The 23,113-nt window shown below is 44.8% G+C and overlaps 2 protein-coding genes across 5 annotated transcripts in view; one reads left to right on the forward strand and one right to left on the reverse strand.

The window, feature by feature from the left end:
- The first annotated feature begins 1,272 nt into the window (after positions 1–1,272).
- Positions 1,273–15,869, forward strand: RWDD2A (RWD domain containing 2A). 3 transcript variants are annotated; one of them, XM_090035738.1, is made up of 4 exons: positions 1,273–1,370; positions 1,814–1,918; positions 4,444–4,670; positions 12,354–15,869. In XM_090035738.1, exons 2-4 carry the CDS (start codon positions 1,906–1,908, stop codon positions 13,029–13,031), a joined length of 918 nt encoding a protein of 305 aa, XP_089891864.1. In that variant the 5' UTR covers positions 1,273–1,370; positions 1,814–1,905; the 3' UTR covers positions 13,032–15,869. The 3 variants fall into 3 exon arrangements, with proteins under 3 accessions (XP_089891864.1, XP_089891883.1, XP_089891873.1); XM_090035757.1 differs by lacking the exon at positions 1,814–1,918 and having other exon boundaries at positions 1,284–1,370; XM_090035747.1 differs by lacking the exons at positions 1,273–1,370; positions 1,814–1,918 and adding an exon at positions 1,377–1,754.
- A 147-nt stretch (positions 15,870–16,016) lies between these two features.
- ME1 (malic enzyme 1) overlaps positions 16,017–23,113 on the reverse strand; it is a 297,390-nt gene continuing 290,293 nt past the window's right edge. For both annotated transcript variants that reach the window (XM_090035718.1, XM_090035726.1), the window contains 2 exons: positions 19,130–19,228; positions 16,017–16,366 (listed from right to left, as the gene is read on the reverse strand). In XM_090035718.1, coding sequence (XP_089891844.1) covers positions 16,208–16,366; positions 19,130–19,228 — 258 coding nt within the window. In that variant the 3' untranslated portion in view covers positions 16,017–16,207. The remainder of the gene's footprint in view (positions 16,367–19,129; positions 19,229–23,113) is intronic.

Consider the following 23,113-nt stretch of genomic DNA (forward strand, 5'->3'; position numbering starts at 1 on the left):
AAGTATTATCTTAGCAGTTTCTATATTCAGAGAGAAAAAACACTTAGTACTATAATTTCACCCAATCCCAGATGTTACTTTGCTCAACAGAAAAGACAGCCACTCAGTTCCTGAAGCCAAGTATGTGTCTTTGGTTGGGACGGTGCAGACAGGTGTTTGTCAAAGGCTGGATTTATGATGACAATGATGATGACAACGACACAGACTTAACTTCCTTCCTGCCCCTTTTATGCTTTTCTTTAACTTCACTTCTTTGACGACGCCTGCCTTTCAGATTGGTTTTATCCTGTCAGCATATTACTTTGTTCAACAGACCCATCATGAGCATGCCTCTTAATTTGGGCTTTTTCCTGTGTCTTACTTTGGGCATTGTCAGTTGGTCTTATCACCTTTTATTAACATATCCAATCATTTCATCCCTCTGGTTCATCCAGTTAGTGCTAAATTCAGTCACTCTGAGCTGGTAACAAAACTATTACTGTGTTGTGTTAGAAAACCTTCTCATAGTGATAGAAAAGCTAAGAAATATCATGCAAACTCAAGTCCATAAGCTCCTTGCAAGAGGCAAGGCCAGCTGATATTGCACAAAAGTTCAGATAACAAAGAGGCTATACAGAACTTAAGCAATAATTAAATAAGCCTAAACGTAAAAAACCCCCCAACCCTTTAAACAATACTGTAATTCACCACTCTATAAACAGCTGCAACTTCAAAGCATAAAATATAACAAGTTATACCCTAACACTGGGGGTCTCTGATTTTATTAGGGCAACATGATGGATAGCCCAATTTTTTTTGCAGACCCCAAGAGTCAAAGTGTAATTTGATAACATATGATCTGGATTAGGGGATTCTCCTGAAGAAGTCTCCTGAAAACCCTTGATTTTTTTTTGTGTACAGCTTCTGGAAGAAGGACCAGATCTTGCCTTTGTGTTAGTGATCAGTATGATTTCGGCTGTCTCCCGTGACCTCTCTGGATCAATCACGCTCTTCTAATTTAGCTGGAACATGCCACTTCCTTTGGAAATAAAAAATCTCTCTTTTATACACTCTTTTTCTCTGCAGCTGAGCTTGACCTTTTCTGAAACCATGACACAGCCTTAACCCACGTGTGCAACCGAATGCTAGTGCCGTTCGTGCAGCTCCTATGGTTGCAAACAGACACTCAATTCATGTGGTTGCACATCTCGGGCTCTGCTTCTGCAGAAGGCAGCTGAACACAGAAGGCTGGGACCGCGGGAACGCTCCGGCGAATGTGAAGCGCGCGAGGGCGGGGCCTGTCAGCAAGCCCCACCCCTGACGAGGCGCAGAGGGGTGTGCTGTGGAGCTTGTGACGTGGCGGGGGTACAAGGCCTGCGGCCAGTGAGACGGTGAGTCAGCCCGCTGGGGCGTTGCGGGGGGCGGCAGCTGCGCGAGCCAAGATGTGCCCAGCGCGTCTCCCGCCGGGAGGGGACACCACGGGTAGACCCCGTCTGCGCACGCGCGCTGTGTTGAGGCCGCCAGTCCAGGCCGGGCCGGGCCGATTCGCTCCCTCCTGTGCTCCGGGCCGCGGCAGCTAGCAGCCCAGCCAGTGGCGTGGCCCGCACGGGCGGCGCATACGCGGTATCCCGCCCAGCGGCCCCGCCCCTTCGCGGGAACGTGGGGGCAGCGTTGTGCCCGCGTGCCGTGGTTTGAACGTGAGGCGAAATGACGTCGTCGGCTCGACGGGTCAAGTTACTTCTCAGGGGTGGGGGTACCCCGCCGTCGCCTGGCAGGTCAGTGGACTTGAAATCTGAGGGCGGAAAAATAACTGGGCTTTCATATTCTTTTTCAGTCTAATTGGAGCTGGGGTATGAAAATGCCTTCATTAGGATCAAATAATCACATCATGGCACCCTGGGTGCAGGCACTGCATTACTGTATCACATGGCACTTGCAGGTGAGCAACCTGAACTAAAGCATGTTCACTTTGTGAGAGATTTCAAGCAAGGCCTTTTGATGTGCCAACAAGGATCATAGGTCAGTGCCTGCCAAGTAAAAGTATAAGCCACTCTTTAATAAGGGAGGCCACTAAAGAGGACATCACTCACTGCTTGGGACAGCTGAAAAAGGAAATGAGGACTGGAGCGAGGGGCAAAGGTTGATACCAAGTGCCCCATTTAAAAGCATAGGCCCAGCCCACCAAGTCACTCATTGGCCTCCCTCAGGTGGGGAGGCCACAGGAAAAGAGGACAACAGAATTTGTGGAACAGAATGAAAAAAACAGGAATGGGAGTGCAGGTCAGAGGGTCGGAACAAGCATGCCGAGTAGGGCCACTGAGCAAAGCACACGAGACAATGCCCACTGGCCCTCAAACAAGCTCAAGGAGCCAGTGGACCAGGGGTGGGCAAAATGCAGCCTGGGGGCTGGATGCAGCCCACCAGGCCATTCTATCCGGCCCGCGGGGCCCCTAAAAAAAATTAGAAAATTAATATTAATCTGCCATGCAGCCCTCGATGGCTTGCTAAAACTCAGTAAGCAGCCCTCTGCCCAAAATAATTCCCCACTCCTGCAGTGGACACTGCCCAGAGACTTGAACAGATGAGAGACAGGAAAATGCCCCCATAGTTCACCAGGTGTTCTGCTACAGTTTCCTTTTTCCTGGTTAAGTAGGCTGCTAGCTTGGCTAGGTCCAGGAAGAGGTTGACCAGGATGTCCTGGGACTTGCTTAGTGCACGGATGGGGAGTGGTTTAGCCAGAACCCGAGCAAGATGCTCTGGAGGAGGCAGTGAAAGGGCAGCAGCTGGCACACTCCAGGTAGACATGCACCAGGGTATCCCTCTGCTCACAGAAGGAGCAGGTATCAGGGGTGTCTGAGATTTATGTCACATATGCCATGGCAGTGGCTTCAAGATCACTGGTGGCTTGTGGGATCAGGGAGGAATACAGGTTCACATACCAGGGACCCTTGCCAAGGGTGTTCCACCACTTCATGTCTGGGTGGGATGCAAGGATGGGTTGGAGGATGGAGACCGTGAGTGTGTAGAGCTGGCAGCAATGGACTTTTCCTCCATAGGGAGGAAAAGTGGACAGGCTTGGTATTCACCAGGCTGCTGAGAGAGTGGTAGGGAGTGCTCTGGGGCCTCCCTAGGCAGAGACTGTACAATGAGCTCCAGGTGGCAGAGGCAACCTGGGGAGCAGAGATTGACCTTCCACAGAACCTGGTTGATGTAAGTGAGGGCAGTGGGTGACAGAGAGGCCTTGACCTCCTGGATTAAGTGGCAGGGCACACAGTTTTGTGGTGGTGGGTTTTTTAGGTCTTGTGGCAATGGGTGGTAGTAGTTTCATAGTTGGTAGGGTTGGAAGGGACCTGAGGAGATCATCAAGTCTGCCCCCCTGTCATGGCAGGAAAGGGTACTGGGGTCAAACAACCCCAGCAAGGTGTTTATCCAGCCTCCTTTTAAAGACCCCCAGGGTAGGAGCCAACACCACTTCTCCTGGAAATTGGTTCCAAATCCTAGCTGCCCTGACAGTGAAGTAGCGCCTCCTGATATCTAGCCTAAATCTACCCTCTGCCAGCTTGTGACCATTATTTCTTCTCACTCCTGGTAGTGCTCAGTGGAACAGGGACTCCCTCAATTCCTGCTGGTCCCCCCAACCAGTTTGTAAACGGCCACTAGATCCCCCCTCAGCCTTCTCTTATGGAAGCTGAACAAGTTCAGTTCCCTTAGCCTCTCCTCGTAGGGCATGCTCTGCCCCCTGATCATGCAAGTGGCCCTCCTCTGGACCCTCTCCATGCTGTCCACATCCCTCTTGAAGTGCGGCGCCCAGAACTGGATGCAGTACTCCAACTGCGGCCTGACTAGTGTCACATAGAGGGGGAGAATCACCTCCTTGGACTTGCTTGAGATGCATCTGTGGATGCATGACAAGGTGTGGTTGGCCTTCCTGACCACGTCCCCACACTGTCAGCCATGTTCATCTTGGCATCAGTAGTGACTCCAAGATCCTTCGCTGCCTCTGCACTGATGAGAAGGGAGTTCCCCAGCCTATAGGTATGGTGCTGGTTCTTCCTCCACAGGTGCGTCAGTGTTGAAACCCATCCTGTTCTCATCCACCCAACCCTGTAACCTGTCTAGGTCTGATTGTAGCCTATTCCTCCCTTCTAGCGTGCCCACTTCTCCCCACATCTTAGTGTCATCTGCGAATTTGAACAGGGTGCTTTTTACCCCCTTGTCCAAGTCACTGATGAAGATGTTGAACAGTGGGGGCCTGAGGACCAAGCCCTGCAGAACCCCACTGCCCACATACCTCCAGGTTGAAAATGACCCCTCCACCACCACTCTCTGGGTGCGGTCCCCACAGCCATTGTTTTAATTTGTTTTACTTTGAGACACAACTCCCAATTTTATGTTTCCTTCACTGACAGAGGAACATTGCTGGGTATTAAACTCTTCTGCTAATTTGATCTCTTCTATTTTTAGGTGTCTACATTTATAGTTGCAACATAATGGCTGTCTCTATAAAAGAATGCCTTGAGCTTCAGCTGTTGGAGATGGAAATGCTTTTTTCAATGTTTCCTAATAAAGGAGAAATAAACCTTCGGGACCAAAATGCTCTTACCTGCATACAGCTCTATTTGAAGAACACAGAGGAAGAGCTACCACCTCAAATTGACTATTCGGTTTCTGTTAACATAGATGAGCCAAAGGTGAGAATTTCCACTTACCTTTTGTGTTAGTTAACCATACATATTTCTTAAATTTTCACTGAAGTAGTTTAAAAAAGGATGTTTCATACATTTTAGTATAGTCAAATGTACTATTAAAAGTGTACTCAGGGGTCTTGTTTCAGCTGGAAATTATCAAAAAAACATGGCTTTACTGTTTGCACAAAAGTATTGATTATAGGGTGAAGGTAAACATTACACTTAGATGATAATAAATCTTTGGAATATTAAGCAGTGTTGAAGTTGGAACATGCTGCGAGTAGTCACAGGTTAAGGGTTAGTACCATTTCTTGCTTGCACAGCTGAGTTGTCACTAGCGGGCTGATGAGCAGGGGCATGGCTATAAATAAGCCTGGACACCTGGGTTGCATCTATGTTCAGGGGGGAGAAACAAATACATTTAGCAAAATAACCTACTGGGGTGGTGAGCAATAAGGGCAAGTTAGTGTCAGACTCACTCTTAGCATCGTTTATTGTATACTGAGAGGTAGACATGCCAGCCTTGAGTTTTGTTGAGGTTATTATTGATATACACAAGGAATCAGATTTAAAAAATACTAACAGAGATTTATTGAGAAGACAGTAGGGAATATTAACACAGGTAAGGGACAACAACAGTAACAACAACTTAACAGATGTAAATACAGATAATAGACAGGTACAATTTATACTTTACCAGTACTGGAGTATTAAACAGTAAGCAAAGTAGAGATCATTCTGATAACAGTCTGAACTGAAGTCGAGGGGAAGCCAATTCAAGTCTGGTTGAAACCAGATGATCCAAGGAGGCAAATGCATGAGATTGGGCTTTAGTGCACTGTATCTCATTCCCTCCATGGGGTAAGCTACCATATGCACTATGGCACCTCTCAGAATCCTCACACACACACCATGCATTTCTGCACATTCGCACTCCATTACCGAAGTTCCAGATTTTTAAATCCCACAGTTCCCCTTTTCTTAACAGCCAATCCTCTGAGGCAAAGGTCCTGTCACTCATTGTCAATCATGTCAAATCCAATCATATCATTCTTGCACAAGATACATTCCCCTGTCAATCACACCCTGACCACAGGCATTCCCTCAGCTGTGCATGTCGAAATAGTAAATTGGGCCAGTAGGTCAAGTTCATTCATTTATTCTGGAGGCTCCCAGAGCATGGCAGTTCCATAAACCATCCTTACAACATAGATTAACCCTATAAACATTGGAAAAAACTTTCTTCACTGGAGAATCAGTCAATTGGGTCACTAACTGGCTGGAGGGTCACACCCAGAGTGGTGGTGGACAGGTCCTATTCGACCAGGAGGGATATGGGCAGTGGGGTTCCGCAGGGCTCGGTCCTCGGGCCCGTACTGTTCAACAACATCAGTGACTTGGACGAGGGGGTAAAAAGCACCCTGTTCAAATTCGCAGATGACACTAAGATGTGGGGAGAAGTGAGCATGCTAGAAGGGAGGAATAGGCTGCAATTGGACCTAGACAGGTTACAGGGGTGGGCAGATGAGAACAGGATGGGTTTCAACACTGACAAGAGCAAGGTGCTGTACCTGAGAAAGAAGAACCAGCACCATACGTACAGGCTGGGGAACTCCCTTCTCATCAATGCAGAGGCAGAAAAGAATCTTGGCATCATTATTGACAGTGTGGGGACATGGTCAGGAAGGCCAACCGTACCTCGTCATGCATCCACAGATGCATCTCAAGCAGGTCCAAGGAGGTGATTCTCCCCCTCTATGCGACGCTGGTCAAGCTGCAGTTGGAGTACTGTGTCCGGTTCTGGGGCGTCGCACTTCAGGATGGATGTGGACAACACGGAGAGGGTCCAGAGGAGGGCCACTTGCATGATCAGGGGACAGCAGGGCAAGCCCTATGAGAAGAGGCTAAGAGACCTGAACCTGTTCAGCCTTCACAAGAGAAGGCTGAGGGGGGATCTAGTGGCCATTTACAAACTAGTCAGAGGGGACCAGCAGGCATTGGGGGAGTCCCTGTTCCCCTGAGCACTACCAGGAGTGACCAGGAATAACAGTCACAAGCTGGCAGAGGGTAGATTCAGACTAGATATCAGGAGGTGCTACTTCACTGTCAGGGCGGCTAGGATCTGGAACCAACTTCCAAGGGAAGTGGTGCTGGCTCCAACCCTGGGGGCCTTTAAGAGGAGGCTGGATGAACACCTTGCTGGGGCCATTTGACCCCAGTACTCTTTCCTGCCATGGCAGGGGGTCAGACTTGATGATCTGCTCAGGTCCCTTCTGACCCTACCAGCTATGAAACTGGGATGCTGGAGGACTGCAGATTGCTTGTTTCATTTCTGTGGAGCAGACCACAGTTATCCTAAAATAAGCTAGGTAGCCTGTTAACCCTTGCCTGAAAGGTTGCAACTTTGAGACACTCAGAGAGCATTTAGCAGATCCCCATCAGCAGATGGGATTGCAATAAATGTGCCCCCAAGACATCTGAACCCACAGTGATGTGTGGGGCTGCAGCCGTGTCGGACCAGCTCCAGACAGAAGCCACCTCTACGGCCCAGAGGGTGGGAGCCATTGTGGGAGAGTGCTGTACCACTGTGGCTGCCAAGGTGGGGTGTGGCAGCGATGTGGAGATGTGCCTATGCTGCTGCTGGGTGAGCAGAGGGCGCCTCAGGTTGGTAGCCATGGTGGCATAGTGCTCCCTCCCTCATGCGCCAGGTCCTGCCCACTGGGCCGTGGAGCCCCTGGGGGGAGCGTAGCGGGGTAGGGAGCCCCAACCCTGCAGCCTGGATCTTCCCCACCACCCTTGCCTCCCATGGGTTTAGTTCTAGCACTGCTGCTTGCAGGGGAGGGGCAGCACAGGGTTGGGGGGAAAGCCAGGCTCTGCACTACACTGGCCACCACCTCCCACGGGTGGCAGCCAGGGCTCGGGCACTGCTGTGGGGGCCAGGGGGCTGTAGGCAGGGAGTGAGGGGCTATGCTGAGGAAATGGGGTCATAAATGGGAGCACGCTGAAACAAAGTTTGGGAAGCAGTGGCTTAGCACAAGTTAACGAGCTTTAATGTACATATACATTTCAAATGCCCTTAGTATGGTTCTTAGATGTTCTTAAATGTAACATATAACTTCACTTGTGAACTACAGGTTTCTTGAGCTGTTCTAAGATTTGGGCTTTCTGATTCTATTGGTTGGCATGAAGAGCAGCAAAAATCTTCAGAGGTCCTTTCAATTTTTAATTTTTATTTTGCTACATCTGTTGGCTTATGGCAGGCTGGAGCTTAGGGGAACTGTTGGTATCACAGCTATTTGGTCAGTTTTATCCTCCATAGGGAGGAAAATAGATTAGTGCATGAAGGGCTTGGGGATGTATTTGAAATCTTTCCTTTTGGAAGCTTTTGAATGCAAGGCCCTTGGATGCACTCCAGGGTACTCGAGGAGCTGGCGAGCGTCATAGCCCAGCCTCTGGCACAGATCTTTGAAAACCCCTGGCGCTCTGGTGTAGTGCCCGAAGACTGGAAGAAGGCCAATGTGGTGCCTATCTTCAAGAAAGGGAGGAGAGTGGATCCGGCTAACTACAGGCCCATTAGCCTGACTTCTGTCCTGGGTAAGATCTTAGAAAAGTTTATTAAGGAGGCCATCCTTGATGGACTGGCCCAGGCTAACATCCTAAGGGATAGCCAGCACGGGTTTGTTGTGGGTAGGTCTTGTTTGACCAATCTCATTTCCTTCTATGACCAGGTGACCTATCACCTGGACAAGGGAGAAGAGATTGATGTCATATATCTTGACTTCAAAAAAGCTTTTGAACTGGTATCCCATGATCACCTCTTGGCTAAACTGGCCAGTTGTGGCCTTGGCTCCACCACGATCCGCTGGCTGGGAAATTGGCTCCGTGGTCAGACCCAGAGGGTTGTAATTGATGGCAGTCACTCATCATGGTGCCCTGTGACCAGGGGGGTCCACCAAGGCTCTGTCCTTGGACCCATACTGTTCAACATCTTCATTAATGATGCGGACATTGGAGTCAGGAGTGGACTGGCCAGGTTCGCCGATGACACCAAACTTTGGGGCAAAGCATTCACGCCAGAAGATAGGCGGGTGATCCAGGCTGACCTGGACAAGCTCAGCAAATGGGCAGATGAGAACCTGATGGTGTTTAACACCGAAAAATGCAAGGTTCTCCACCTTGGGAGGAAAAACCTGCAGCATCCTTATAGGCTCAGCAGTGCTACGCTGGCTAGCACTACAGAAGAAAGAGACTTGGGGGTCATCATTGACCACAAGATGAACATGAGCCTACAAGGTGATGCTGCGGCTAATAAAGCGACCAAAACGCTGGCTTGCATCCATAGATGCTTCTCGAGCAGATCCCGGGACGTCATTCTCCCCTTGTACTTGGCCTTGGTGAGGCCGCAGCTGGAGTACTGCTTCCAGTTTTGGGCTCCACAATTCAAAAAGGATGTGGAGAAGCTTGAGAGAGTCCAGAGGAGAGCCACGCGCATGATCAGAGGTCAGGAAAACAGATCTTAACGATGATAGGCTGAGAGACATGGGACTCTTTAGTCTGGAAAAGCATAGGCTCAGGGGTGATCTGATGGCCACCTATAAGTTTATCAGGGGTGACCACCAGAATCTGGGGGAACGTTTGTTCACCAGAGCGCCCCAAGGGATGACGAGGTCGAACGGTCACAAACTCCTGCAAGACCATTTCAGGCTGGACATAAGGAAGAATTTCTTTACTGTCCGAGCCCCCAAGGTCTGGAACAGTCTGCCAGCGGAGGTGGTTCAAGCACCTACATTGAACACCTTCAAGAGTATATTGGATGCTTATCTTGCTGGGATCCTATGACCCCAGCTGACTTCCTGCCCTTTGGGCAGGGGGCTGGACTCGATCTCCCGAGGTCCCTTCCAGCCCTGATGTCTATGAAAATCTATGAAATGCTTAAATGTATTTTGACAACCCTCAGCCTGTTTTTAACATTATAGCTGAGGACAAGGCAATACCATTCCAGCATTTTTAAGCATCATCAGTGAAAATAGTGCTTAAAACCTTACAACCTAATGGTATACTTAGATTTTGAATATTCACAACTATTGCTAATTCAATAATTTTCTTTCCTGGAACCGCTCCTCCCCTGCCTTTTTTTCTTTTTTTTTTTTTGGTTGTGGGGAGGTTACATCTGTAAGTAGCCAATTTTATTTTCTTGTCACTTCTGTCCTGTGCCGCTGCTGTTGAGCCTGGGTGGGCAAGCCCAGAGCAGGCATGGAGCACATGGGGTTCGGGGTGTACAGTTGGGTCCCTGCCAGTACTATGGGGCTGGAGCCAATGGTGGCAGCAGCCAGGAACCACCGCCACCTGGGCTGCCTAGAAAGGCAGGCCAGCCATGAAGCTGGCCCAGCCCAGCTGCCTGACCAGGGGGTGGCAGGATGTGCCACAGGTGGACTGTGCCTGGGTCAGCCAGAACCAAGGGACTTGCTGTGGGCTAGACAAAGACCCACTGTGGGCCCAGTTTGGCCCACAAGGCTGTATTTTGCCCACCCCTGCTATAAACCAAGCACCCTGTTGCGCTAGCCACTGTACAAAGTTAATCCCTACTGTAAGAGCTTATAATTTAAACATAAAACAAGAGACAGTAGATTCATACAGATATGTCAATACAAGGATATGACACAGCATTAGTTTTGCATGCACGGCACATAACCATTTTCAAAATGTGTGTAGACATCATGTAAAAGAGGAATTCTAAGAAACAGCTGGGTTGTATATTAGAAAGCCAGGGGCGTGCAATGTCTGTAAAGTAAATGTGATACCAATTCAGACATCCATTCAGTAAGTTAAATATATTAAGACACTTGACAGAAATTTATTCAAATGGTCTTGTGCCCCTGAAAAATGATGTAAAGCTAAAAAAAAGAATGGTTATGCCATCCTATTATTACAGATGCAGAAATGTTTTGATACTTGCTTAATTACCTGCAGCATTTTGAGTTAAACTGTAACCTTAGCTAGTTATTAGACTGCAAGTGTGATTAAGAAATTTCTGTGTTTTAAAATAATGCTTTTTAAACACATTTTTGTCACTCTGGTACAGACTACTTTAGGAAAATTGAGTCACAATTCTGAGGTTTAAAGAGAATTCACTAATTGTCATAAAAGCAAGTGATTATTTACTACTGAGGTCTAAAAAGTCATCTGAAAGAATGCGAGTTGCAAATGTTCTGTTCCCTTAGTCCATATACTCAGAAGAACACTTCTTTTGGTAGTAAAATGGAAATAGCCTGGTAACAAATCAGAATAACTGCAAATGCCTATATTACTGTATTCAAATACTAAATACACTCCCAAAATTTCATTTTCATTTTTGCTTGTTGGGTTCTTTTGAGAATTGACTTAGGAGTATTTCACTCATTTATACAATACATAGTTCAAAGATGTCCATTGTAATAATTGTTCAGCCTAAAATATTCCCATCTGTATGTCTTAATAGAAGCCTGCTCTTTAATCACAGGTGGCACCCAAATTGTATATGGAAAACAGGAAGGTTTCAGATACCTGACATTTTTTTTTTTGCCAGAAATCAGGAGTCACACCGATTAGCAATGGCATTAAACCACTACAATCCTTTTTGCAGCATATGTTACTTGTCTTCTTTCCCAGTTATTCATGTGCAATTCACAAAATCTCTCTGTCACATAGCATGAGTGAATGATTAGGAAAAATAGCTGAAAGTACTGAAAACTGTCATGCTTAGAGCTTGCCATCCAGCTACTGCAGAAACACAGCAATAGTAGGATTCTTGAAAGTCACTAAACCTTGACTTCTTACTGCAGTTGTAGCTTACATTGACTTCACAGGCTAGTAACACAGCCCAGAAATAGAAGAATATGGCAGGGATATCTTCTCTTCAAAAGCAGCCGTTTGAGGCAGGAAGGATCAACCCTATAAAGACGACCTCAGAGTTGTGGGTACAGGGAAAGAGCTTGGGAACAATAATATAGGAACACAAAGGAAGACAACAGGCAAAAAAATAAAAAAGGTGAAAGAAACTATGGAAAAGAAAAAAATATGCCATGTTTCCTAACCTGGTAATTTTATGTCAATACATCCCCACAAAATATTTCCTGGGCAGAAGGAGAAGACTGAAAGGAGGGCACATTTGCTTGAGTTGGATGAGAGGAGTAACAGAGACTTTGCAGAGTAAGAACAGAGACACAGAACACACCACCACCAGCAAGCACTCACCTGAGGCAGAGCTCCATTAGTGTCTTTCTAAACCAACGTGGCCAGCACATGGCATGGGCGGCCAGGGTGCAACGCCTGGATGATCAGTAAGAAAACAGGTAGCACAGCAGTAAATAGGGTAGGAAGCAGAAAACAAAGCAGCAAATCAGGCAGGGAGCACAAGAAACTCCAGAGCAACAGACAAAGCAGGAGCACAAGATTGTGTGGCGAGAACAGAGCATCAGATCAGGGAGGGAAAGGGGATAAGAGTGGCACATGGATGGTGTGAAGCTAAGTGGTAGCATGCCTGCCAAAAACCTTGGCCCTCACTTGAAACTATCACAGCTATTACTGTTCATAAGTATCATGGTAAAGTTATTCCTTTGTAGAGCCTAATTTGTGGTTTCAAAAAAATCCTGCAATTAACATGCACTTCAGTCATAAATCTGATTGTTTTTTCTTTCCTTCTTTAAGGTAAAAGTAGATTTGCAGGTAACCTTGCCTCACACATACCCTTATTCTGCACCACAGCTGTTTGTAAGATCAAATGCACTAGACAGAGAGCAACAACTACAGCTTAACAAGCATCTCACTTCTCATGTCAGTTCTTTGAATACGGGAGAATTGTGCATATGTACAGCTCTGGAGTGGATTCAAGACAATACCACACCTTACTTCCAAAAAAGAAAGGTCTCTTCTGAAGCAGCTCCAAAAGAAAAGGCAGTTAAAAGAATATTTCATCGAATGTGGATCTATAGTCATCATATATATAGGCAGGAACTGAGAAAGAAGATTTTTGATTGTGCAAAGCAGTTAAATCTGACTGGTTTTTGCCTGACAGGAAAACCTGGTATCATCTGTGTGGAGGGGATAAAAGAAAACTGTGAGGAGTTCTGGCATGTTATTAGATATCCCAACTGGAAACACATTTCATGCAAGCATGTCGAGAACATAGAAACTCAGGATAATGGGGATAGCCTTCGACTCTTCACTACTTTTGAAGATTTACAGTTTCAAGCACATGGTGATTATGGACTGAGGAATGACTATCACATGGATCTTGGTCAATTCCTAGAATTCTTGAAACAGCATCAAAGTGAACATGTTTTTCAGATACTATTTGGTGTTGAAGGCAAACAGTCAGACAACTAAATCTAGTTCCATGAACAGTTTTAAAATTGTGCAGCTTAATATAAATAATAATTGTTAATGTCCGCCGTAGATATGCTGTAATAAAAATCAATATACTGTGTTTTGCAACAATTAACAATAAAGGACCTGTGTAACATAGGAAAAGCACAGTGTATTTTTCCATCTGTCCTAAACATCTTGTAACACTTCTGAAGTGCACAAGCTAGTGTACCTAATGCTATATGTCAGCATTTCCCAGCCTTTTCCATCCCATGACACACTTACGTGAATAAAACACATTGCAGCACACTGGACGCAGAACATGGTCAGACACGGAGTGGCAGGGGGGAGTGGGATGCAGCACCTGAATCACTGGTTGGAGCCACACCCCCTCCCCCGACAGCACACCAGTGTGACATGACACACCGGTTGGAAAACGCTGCTTGCTATATGTGATAGCAAATAATCAACATTTGTAATTCCCACATAGTCTGATCCCACACTAAGTTATTCTGAATTATAAAGTCCATTTTCTCACTTCTGTGTCACGTGTTAGTTTTTTTTCAGGTCTAAGTCTGTAATAATTGTGTGTATAAAACTGAGGAAATGGACTATGAATGGAAACTCTTCAAGAGTAGGTAGAATACCATACAGGTATTCACAAATATCTGCTTTAAATTTATTTGAAGTAAAATACACCTTTAAATGGGTTTTTGTTTTTCAAAACAGCAAATATATTGACAATAAAAATTACAGCAGTATTTCAAGACTTTCAATATGTAAGTTAAAATGACTTGACTTTGGTTAATCAGGAATATGGTCACTGTTCTTTGTATAAATGTATTTTCAGCCAGTACTCTAAAAGGTATGACAAAATGAAAAATGCTGTCACCATCCAATACTTTGTACTGAAAGGAAGAGAAAAAAGTAAATGGCCTTAATCCTTCCAGATTTACCATCTGGTAAAATAGGCTCTAGCCTACAGAAGCTTGTGCTGCGGCTCATCCAGGGACCACGGGGGGGCGGGGGGAGGGGGCACGGCTGCCACTGGTGTGTGCATGGAGGCACATACCTTTGGGATCTGCACATGGGACAAGGGCAGGCAGCTGCTGTGCGCTTAAGGCCGGGGCTGCTTTGGTCTCTTCCTGGCAGGGGGAACTGGACTGGGGCTGTGCTTGGGGTGGGCGGTGGCAGTGTAGGAGGGGTTACAGAGAGCTACAGCCACCCTAAAATATTGTAGCCCCCCTGACTCAGCACTACTGCCTGTGCCTGCTCTGAGTGCAACCCAGGCCCAGCCCCTTCCCCCCACCGGGAGAGGCTGGCACAACCTCTGGCCCCAAGCGCACAGTGGCATCCTGCCCTTGCCCTGCATATAGATCAAGGGAGGGTATGTATCCCCTCATGCCTCCCCCAGGGGTGCATGTGCTCCCCATAACCTCCCTGCTCCCTCCAGACAAGCCACTGCTCTGCCCTGTGCCCCTCCCCAACCTGGTTGTGCATCACCTGCCCCAGCCCCACTCCCTCCCTCATTATGGGAGCCTTGATCTGCACCCCCGATGCTCCTTCCCTTCCACCCCCCACAGACTTACCAACGGGACACTTCTCTCCAAGCTGCCAAGCTGAATATCAGCAATTGGACAGATATTGGCCATCAGTATTGGCCCAAAAAATCTTTATCCGTGCACCCCTAGAGATAGTGTCTTCTTATTACTGTTACGATGTTGTCACTAGTACACTTTTAAAATAAAGTACTGTGAATGGGCTCTGAAATAAATCCTGTTCATAAGAACTGAAGCAGTGGTAGGGAAGTTAAAAGTAATGGAAGTAGCAGTGATGCTCAGAAATCTTTATTGAAATGGGTATGGAACCAGTTTTGCATTCAAGATAGTTGAAGTTCTAGACTCAAGCAGATACGTGAAAAGAAAAGGATATATGTGATGTAGATGTTATTTGAATCCTGACTTGTAAATGCCATTTTTATATTAGTTAATTCAGAATAATGTAGGTGATGACAGGAACCTCAGTGTCCATAGGAGGCAGAAATATGTCATTGCTAGGTATGAATTTTCATGACAGGTTGACAGCTCAAAAATGAAGATTATGAAACAAATTATGAAAACACTGATTCAGCTCCGAGAGAGAGTGTGCACATGCACACCCAGCATTGTCAGTGAATGCTTAAAGACTCCTATAGAAACAATGTCAAAGAATTTAAAATAATCAGTTACTGAATTGACAACCAGACAGTAGAAAGGAGCTTGATGTTTAAATTAATGTCAAAGAACAAACAATAACAATTTGTTTGTTTGTTTGTTTCTAAAGATGTGGGCTTTTGTCTTTAATCATTTTTCCTTTGGGCAGGCTGGAAATTGGTTACAAAGATGAAAATGTTATCTTCTGTAGTATGTGTTTAACACATCCTAGCCTGAAATATTCATACACTGTATATGAAATAGTTCATATTACAAATGCATACACTGCATATTAAATGGTATAGTACACAGATTCATAGGTAGCCTGGTAGGTAGCTGGAGAATGTCAGTGAGCCTGTCTTTATTGAAAAAAAGCCCTATTCAAAACAGAGTAATGTGTGTTTTATCAGCTACTGCAGTTGAAGGATTTTCATGAGTCTTGAATCGAGAGCTAATATTTCATACGCTATTTTTACTGAAATGAATGAGCATTTACTTCTGCTCTCATAAAAAAAAAACCAGAACAAAAATGATCTCTGGCAGCTGCATAAAGGGGCTAAATACATATTCTTTGAAGGGTTCAGTAGCTTTAAATCTAATTTTTAAAAAAATCACCTAATTTAATTTGGCTTTTATGGGCATTAGTACCAAGCTGTCAATGATTTAAGTGAAAAAGATGGGGTCCTTTACTATAATTTATAATGACATACTTAAGTGCACTGTATCATATATTCCTTTATACCATATGTAAACAACAGAGTAACATACTACAGCAGAAAGCCATGAATAAAGAATTGAAACGGTTGCCCCACACTTGTTGCCCAAGTCACTTTTTATTCTTACATGTATAGTTTGCTCAATTAATTTGAAATACAATTTCTAAGCAAAAAATCCAGTTTTTAAAAGTTCTGCATCTTAAAAAACTAGTAATTCTTAGATTGAACAAGCAGGAAAAATACTAAGTCTTTGAATTATTTTAATTTCTAATGCATTGCTCATTTTCTATTAAGTCTGTATTTTCATGGCTTCCTGAGGCCAGGCATAAGATTCAGCCATGAAGTCATCATAATCAGTGCTATAGACCTGAGAGCGAATCAATGCTTCCTTGTCTTTGGGCTCAGGATAGAAAGAGGCTGTATTATTGCTGTAGGCTTGTTCTGCAATCTGAAACAGACACAGAAGTTCACAATTACTTTTGATACAGCATTTCAATGAACATAACAGGCTGTAAGAGCAGAAATAATGACAGCTTAGAAATCAGCACAAGACTCCAGATTCTTTGCAGGTGTAAAATGGACAGACTTATATCGCTGACAGACTCTGGCATCTGGTCCAATATATCTGTGCCCATTTTCTGCATAGTGAATGCTTACATCCATTGCCAGGATTCAGAGACATACTCTTTTTGCTCTCTTGCAGAATTATCCATCTGCAGTTGTACACTGTAATCATTCTCCCCAATCCAATAACATCCTAGCTTTTAAAGTGCAAAATATACCCTCCTGCCACAAGCAAAGTTAAATGTAAAATCTTTGCTTTTTGATGGAACTAGCTGCTTCTCCATGGAGATGCTGTCTTTGTTACTTTTGGTGACTGTTACCAGGGCTTATATTTTCTCCACCCAGCACAAGAAATATTTTTTCCTTTGTTTTGCCCAGTAGCATAACTGCAGGGAGGGGACACCAAGGCAGCAGCCTCAGGCACTACCTTTCGGGTGGTGGGAATACAAAAATAGCCACCACTTCCCTGGTGGTTGGCTACAAAGCTGATGCCAAGACCAGAGCTGTCCTGTTACATCTCTGCTTTTGTTCAAAGCCTTAACACACACTATGCATGGGAACTGCTACAAAGATTTATCACAGTCAGTAATTCTCTCAAAAAAGCTGAATTATTAAGAATGGCAAATGTAAAAGCAGCTTGCTGCCTTTATTTTAGAAATGTTTAAGGAAAGGATCCCTTCACAATTTTTGTTTCTTTTCACCGTATAAATGCCTGGCCCTGAAAGTTTCCAAACCCTCCATAGCAAGTTGCATGAACTGCACCATTGCTGCTGAAAAACTGAGTTTAAAAGGAACCGCAGCCCCAAGCATTTCACAGCAGGCTCAGAGAGGAGATCACTGGCTTGAAGAAATCTATAGAGTTCCACCTGGTCATCCATCTGCACCTTTATTAAATACAGGCTTAACTCTCCAGTCGTAGGCAGCAGCCTTTTTGGGCAGGAAGATGCCTCAAGCTTTATTCCCAGTTCAGATGAAGCCTGCTACTTTTGGAGGAAGGAAAGCAATCCTTTTTTTTTTGTGCCTGGCTTCTTCTATATGCTAATTAATGTTTTAACTTTGGGGAGAGTTTTGGGTCCCAAGTGCAAAAGTTGTTTCTTTGCTTCCTCTGACCTTGACTGTATTCTGCCCTATATAACAAATTTTGGGCATATTTCTAGGACAGTTGCTCTTAAGATCTATGCATTTTAGGACCTTTAAATAAATCCCTCTTAAACTGTAAATCCCTAATACAAAATTTTTATTTCAGCACATCTAAAAAAGATTCAATTAGCATAAGGGAAGAAAGCTGGAGCTAAGCCCCAGAGGCTGTGTACAAACCTGAACTCTTTAGGAAGAAACTTGCACTGAATTTCTCTACATTTATTTGACAGAGAAATGAAGTCACCAGGTAACAAACTGTCCATTTTAAATAAAATTGGGGACTCTATATTAAAAAGATAATTGTGTCACAGTCAGAGGAGAAGAGTTACTAGCACTGTTTTAGAAAGGATTTGCCAACATAAAGGCAATTTGACTTTAGCTTGAGAAGTCTGTATGGAGATGTTTTGACAGCTGTGGAAATACAGCTATTATCACCCTGAAAAGAAGTGAACTACAATGAGTTTTATTACATATAGTTACCAAATGAGTCAAAGGGAATTATTCCATAGTAGACTATACTGTTTTTTCTGAAGAGGTATTTAGTAAGTGATACTGTCCATAACAAGATGACCTACTCAAGTGATAATACTGAGAACTGGAACAAGAGGCACATGATAAGACAAAAAATAATATATCCCACACAAAGAGACTGGAACTGGGATAAGTTTGTTCCTTCTGAGGTATTTTGCAGGGTTGTCAAACATGGGCTATCCAGTTACTTTGGAACCCTTATCCACTGCAGCTGCAGTGCACCCATTTTGGCAAAGCACATGCATGAAAAACCCACACTTGCTTTTACAGAAACTTTGTTGTGATAGATAAGGAAGACCATAACAAAATAGAGCTATGACAGGACAAAGAAAGGAGTAAACTAGTATACATGAAGGCATCTATTGTCCCAAAAGGCAACTTACTGAATTGTGAAGAATAGAGAACAACTGACAGTGCATTTCATGGCTCTTAAATCTATGGACCAAGTCCCATGAAGAGTATGTGAAATTAGCTGGTAGGTGATGTCTGTAGACTCTAGACATCGTTCTGCTTTAATCACCAGCAATTAAACAGTAAGCATATCATACTTCCATCTTCTTCACATGGAGCATATATACAAATATATATACACATTGTATATATATGTCACCCTACATCACCATAGTGTGTTACTGCAGCTACATAGGGCAACTGGGTCTACACGTGACCAGCAGCTACTTCGCCATAGCAGTGCACTCCACTATTTTAGCATGCTGCTACAGTGAACAGTGGTGAAAACTAACCGTGTGCCTGCTGGAAGTACTAAAGCACGGTGCTGTAACAAATTCACCACAGGGTGACATGCAGACGTTCCCCATTATATACACATTTGAAAGAGGTTTTAAAGAAACTTCTACCTGTTCAATTTCAATTGAATGCTTAAAACAAGTTTAACTTGTAACAACATTTTAAAATATTTTATTTCCTGCAAAAAGTATGGGAAAGGGAGATGGCAGAAAGGATTTAAATGCTTTACCTTCACAGCAATTTTCAGTGACACATCTTGAATAGTCATTAAAGGAGGGTATAGACGACCTTCCTCCAAGTGTTTCTCTGAAACCTGTTGAGCTATCACCTAGAAATGAAGCAGAAGTTAGATTTAAAATTAAATCCACAAGCCTATTTTACATTACCCAGTTAGAAACTGCTGTAGGAGGAACGCTTTCTGATCTTGTATGAATGAACACTTGAGTTGGAACCAGAGCTCCTTGAAAGGGACATTACATGTCTGTGCCCATTTGGCTGGCTGGTGCAACTTAAACACTGAAACCTTATCAGCGTTGCCTGATAGTGCTGATGTACCCCATACAACCCTCTCATTGTACCCAAATATTCTAAGGATGAGGCTACAAAAAGGATGTGGGTACCTGTTCCTCACCCTGATCTTTCTAAATGGAGCAGCAGCTGATTGTGAGGAAGAGAGGAAAGTGAACAGGAAGTAGTACTTTCTTGATGGTGGTAAGAATGGAGTCAATATTCTGCATAAAGACTGAAGTACACATCTACCAAACTGAGTGCCTAATCTGGGTGCGACTTCCTGTACAAGTAGATAACTAAAATTCCAAGTGGTATATCTAAAATTATCTGGCATTAGAATATGCCTGAGGCATGCCACAGACAATTGCTCTGGTAGAATGTGATCTAATCACAAACAGGGAGAAGGGAAAGGAGCAGCTGGTTATGTAGAATCATACAGTAATTTTTTTCTAACTCACTTTCACCCTCATTTAAGAGAGAAAAAACCCCCTCAAGCATTTGGAAAATTCCTTAGCCTTATTCAGATAGTACTCTAGGGCCCTTGGTGTTCAGTATACTGAATACTTATGGCTGAGGGGTGTAGGGAAGTAGACTTATAGATTTATTAATAAATATGAAAGCTTGATAATACTTTAGGTAAGAATTGCCAGCTGGGACAGAATACCACCTTTTCTTTTTTGTAATGCTGAATTAGGTGGGTCAGTCAGGGAAGCATGTAGCTCACTTAGCCATCTAACCATTAAGGCTTGGGAATTACACAAACTGGTATAAGTGATTGGAAACTGGTCCAAATATGTAACACAACAGAAGGTCAGTACACATAAACCGCTTTCAAAACAGCCAAAAACGTTTAAGATAAACCTGGATAGATGGATGATCAGACTTAATTGATTTAGGTTAAATAGGTTTATTGAACTTCTGTGCCAGATCCCTTCCAGATTCAAGTTAACTCAGTCCCCAAGCTTCCCACAATACTTTGTCCTCCCCTGCAACCTCCTCCCCACCTTGCAGGGTGGGCAGGCTAGCCTCAGCCCAAGCTATCTGCTCCAGCTGAGCAGGGAGGCATTCTCTAGCACTCCCCAGCTTCTGGCCTAGACCACAGCAGGCATGTGGCTGCATTTCCAGAATCAGAAGTTGTTTACTTGCTTACTGATTCAATCTACACAGCTTAAATTAAACTGCAAAGATTGAATCAAATCAGTCTTGGGCTTTTTGACTGTCTGTACTTAGCCTAAAAAAATAGCTTTAATCAATAAATGGAATAATGAGCAGTCTCTTGGTGGCTTAAAAGGGTACTTCATGAGTTGTGTCAGGTGCAAACTGAGGTCCCAGCTGAAACCACTTCTTTTAAACAGTACATCTAAACTGATAAGCTCTTTCAAGAAATCTGTTGTATACAAAACCAGATCTGTTATGTAACAGACATGGTATGCCAATACAGCTGCCTTGGGGTCCTTGACAAAAGATAATCAGAAGACCCAAAACACTTACATGATGTAAATAATCATAGATTTCATAGACATTAGGGCTGGAAGGGACCTCGGAAGATCATCGGATCCAGCCACCCGCCCGAAGGGCAGGAAGTCAGCTGGGGTCATAGGATCTCAGCAAGATGAGCATCCAATTTGCTCTTGAAGGTGTTCAATGTAGGTGCTTGAACCACCTCCGCTGGCAGACTGTTCCAGACCTTGGGGGCTTGGACAGTAAAGAAATTCTTCCTTATGTCCAGCCTGAAATGGTCTTGCAGTAGTTCATAACTGTTCGACCTAGTCATCCCTTGGGGCGCTCTGGTGAACAAATGTTCCCCCAGATCCTGGTGGTCACCCCTGATAAACTTATAGCTGGCTATCAGATCAGCCCTGAACCTGCACGTTTCCAGGCTAAAGAGCCCCATGGCTCTCAGCCTGTCGTCATAAGGTCTGTTTTCCTGACCTCTGATCATGCGTGTGGCTCTTCTCTGGACTCTCTCAAGCTTCTCCACATCCTTTTTGAATTGTGGAGCCCAAAACTGGATGCAGTACTCCAGCTGCGGCCTCACCAAGGCCGAGTACAAGGGGAGAATGACGTCCCAGGATTTGCTTGAGAAGCATCTATGGATGCAAGCCAGCATTTTGGTCGCTTTACTAGCTGCAGCATCACACTGCAGGTTCATGTTCATCTTGTGGTCAGTGATGACCCCCAAGGCTCTTTCTTCCATAGTGCTAGCCAGCGTAGGACTGCCAAGCCTATAAGGATGCTGCAGGTTTTTCTTCCCAAGGTGGAGAACCTTGCATTTTTCAGTGTTAAACACCCTCAGGTTCTTGTCCACCCATCTGCTGAGCCTGACCAGGTCAACCTGGATAGCACTCCTGTCTTCTGGTGTGGATGCTTGGCCCCAAAGTTCAATCTGTTCAGGTGTTACAATGACTATGTTGGTTTTTCATGCATCCCTTCCCAAACCCAGCCCAAGACTGTAACGCTTTCTGGTCACTATTTTCCAGCATTAAGTAATACCTGTTGCTTCTTTAACAGGGAAAGATCTTTAAAGCCTGTGTAGTCAGAAGCAGAAAACAGAAGGTCCAAATGATGAATTCGACCTTGCTGAGGCAGCAATTCCAGCAATGTTAGATGGCTATACAGTGGAGTCACATCATAAGCATGTTTAACTTACAGAAATTCAACTATACGTGCTTGGCTGCTGGGGCTGGCCACCAGGTGCCGGCCAGGGCACAGCACGTAGTGTGGTGCCGTGTAGTACTGCCTGCATGCGCTGGCATGGCTGGGGGGCGGCAGCTCACTCATGCTCAGCTGGGTGCCCTGGCGGGATGAGGCGGTGGAGGATGAGAGGGTTAAGGAGCGAGTGCAGAAGGCGCCTGGCAGCAGTGAGGAAGTGCAGAGAAGAAGCGGCAGGTTGTCCTCCACCACCCCATAGCAGGCACAACTGTTGCACTGCATGCCTTGTCCAGGCCCTGCGGCGGCTGCTCGGTGCCGAAGCCTGGCGGGAAGGGCAATTTAAGGGATTTTCTAGTATAATTTTGACTATATGTGATTTTCGCCATACAGGCTGACTTTAGAACCTAACCCACGTGTAAGATGCAACTCCACTGTACTTCTTTTGAAAGATGCAAAAATTCTGTGTACGGTTACTACCTTAGCCATGCTGGCACAACTGAAATAATTTTGGCCCTAACGTGACCTGTTTTTCAACCACTTTCTGTATTAAAGCAAACTAAGGAAAACAGAAAGCAGACTTCTGCAATCCAAGAGAAAAGCATCCAATGTGGACTCTGTCCCGACTTGCTCTTAAATAAGACTGGTGCTTGTCTGGTGTCAGACAGATCTACAGCTGAAATCCCCACAGGCTGATGGTATTATTTATCACTGCTTTTCTTGTTGACTATCTGAGAAGTTCATAACTGTTTAATTGATCCAATAAGCTGCTGCTCTTTCTTACTGCTACTATTCATTCATTCACAGATTCAATTATTCTCTTCTACTGTGTCTAAGAGGAAAGCTACTGTTGATGAATGAATGGAGGACAAAGGTAATGGTGCATACAACTGTCTGTGGTTTCTGAAGGCCCACAAGGTTTTATTTAATAAACTGCAGAACACTTTATGAATGACCTCTGAACCTTGTCTTTATCTTTTTTAATATCTCATCATTAAATAACTCGGGGCCATCCTTATGGACCACATGGCCCATGAGGCTGCATCTCCATGAG

This window comes from Crocodylus siamensis, chromosome 1, assembly GCF_052110815.1.
Source record: "Crocodylus siamensis isolate JL-2025a chromosome 1, ASM5211081v1, whole genome shotgun sequence".
NCBI lineage: Eukaryota > Metazoa > Chordata > Crocodylia > Crocodylidae > Crocodylus > Crocodylus siamensis.

What these genes read in the sequence shown, in the direction of transcription:
- RWDD2A (XM_090035738.1), top strand. An exon ending in TTAACATAGATGAGCCAAAG is followed by an intron (nt 4,671 to 12,353) that starts GTGAGAATTTCC and finishes TCCTTCTTTAAG; the next exon opens with GTAAAAGTAGATTTGCAGGT.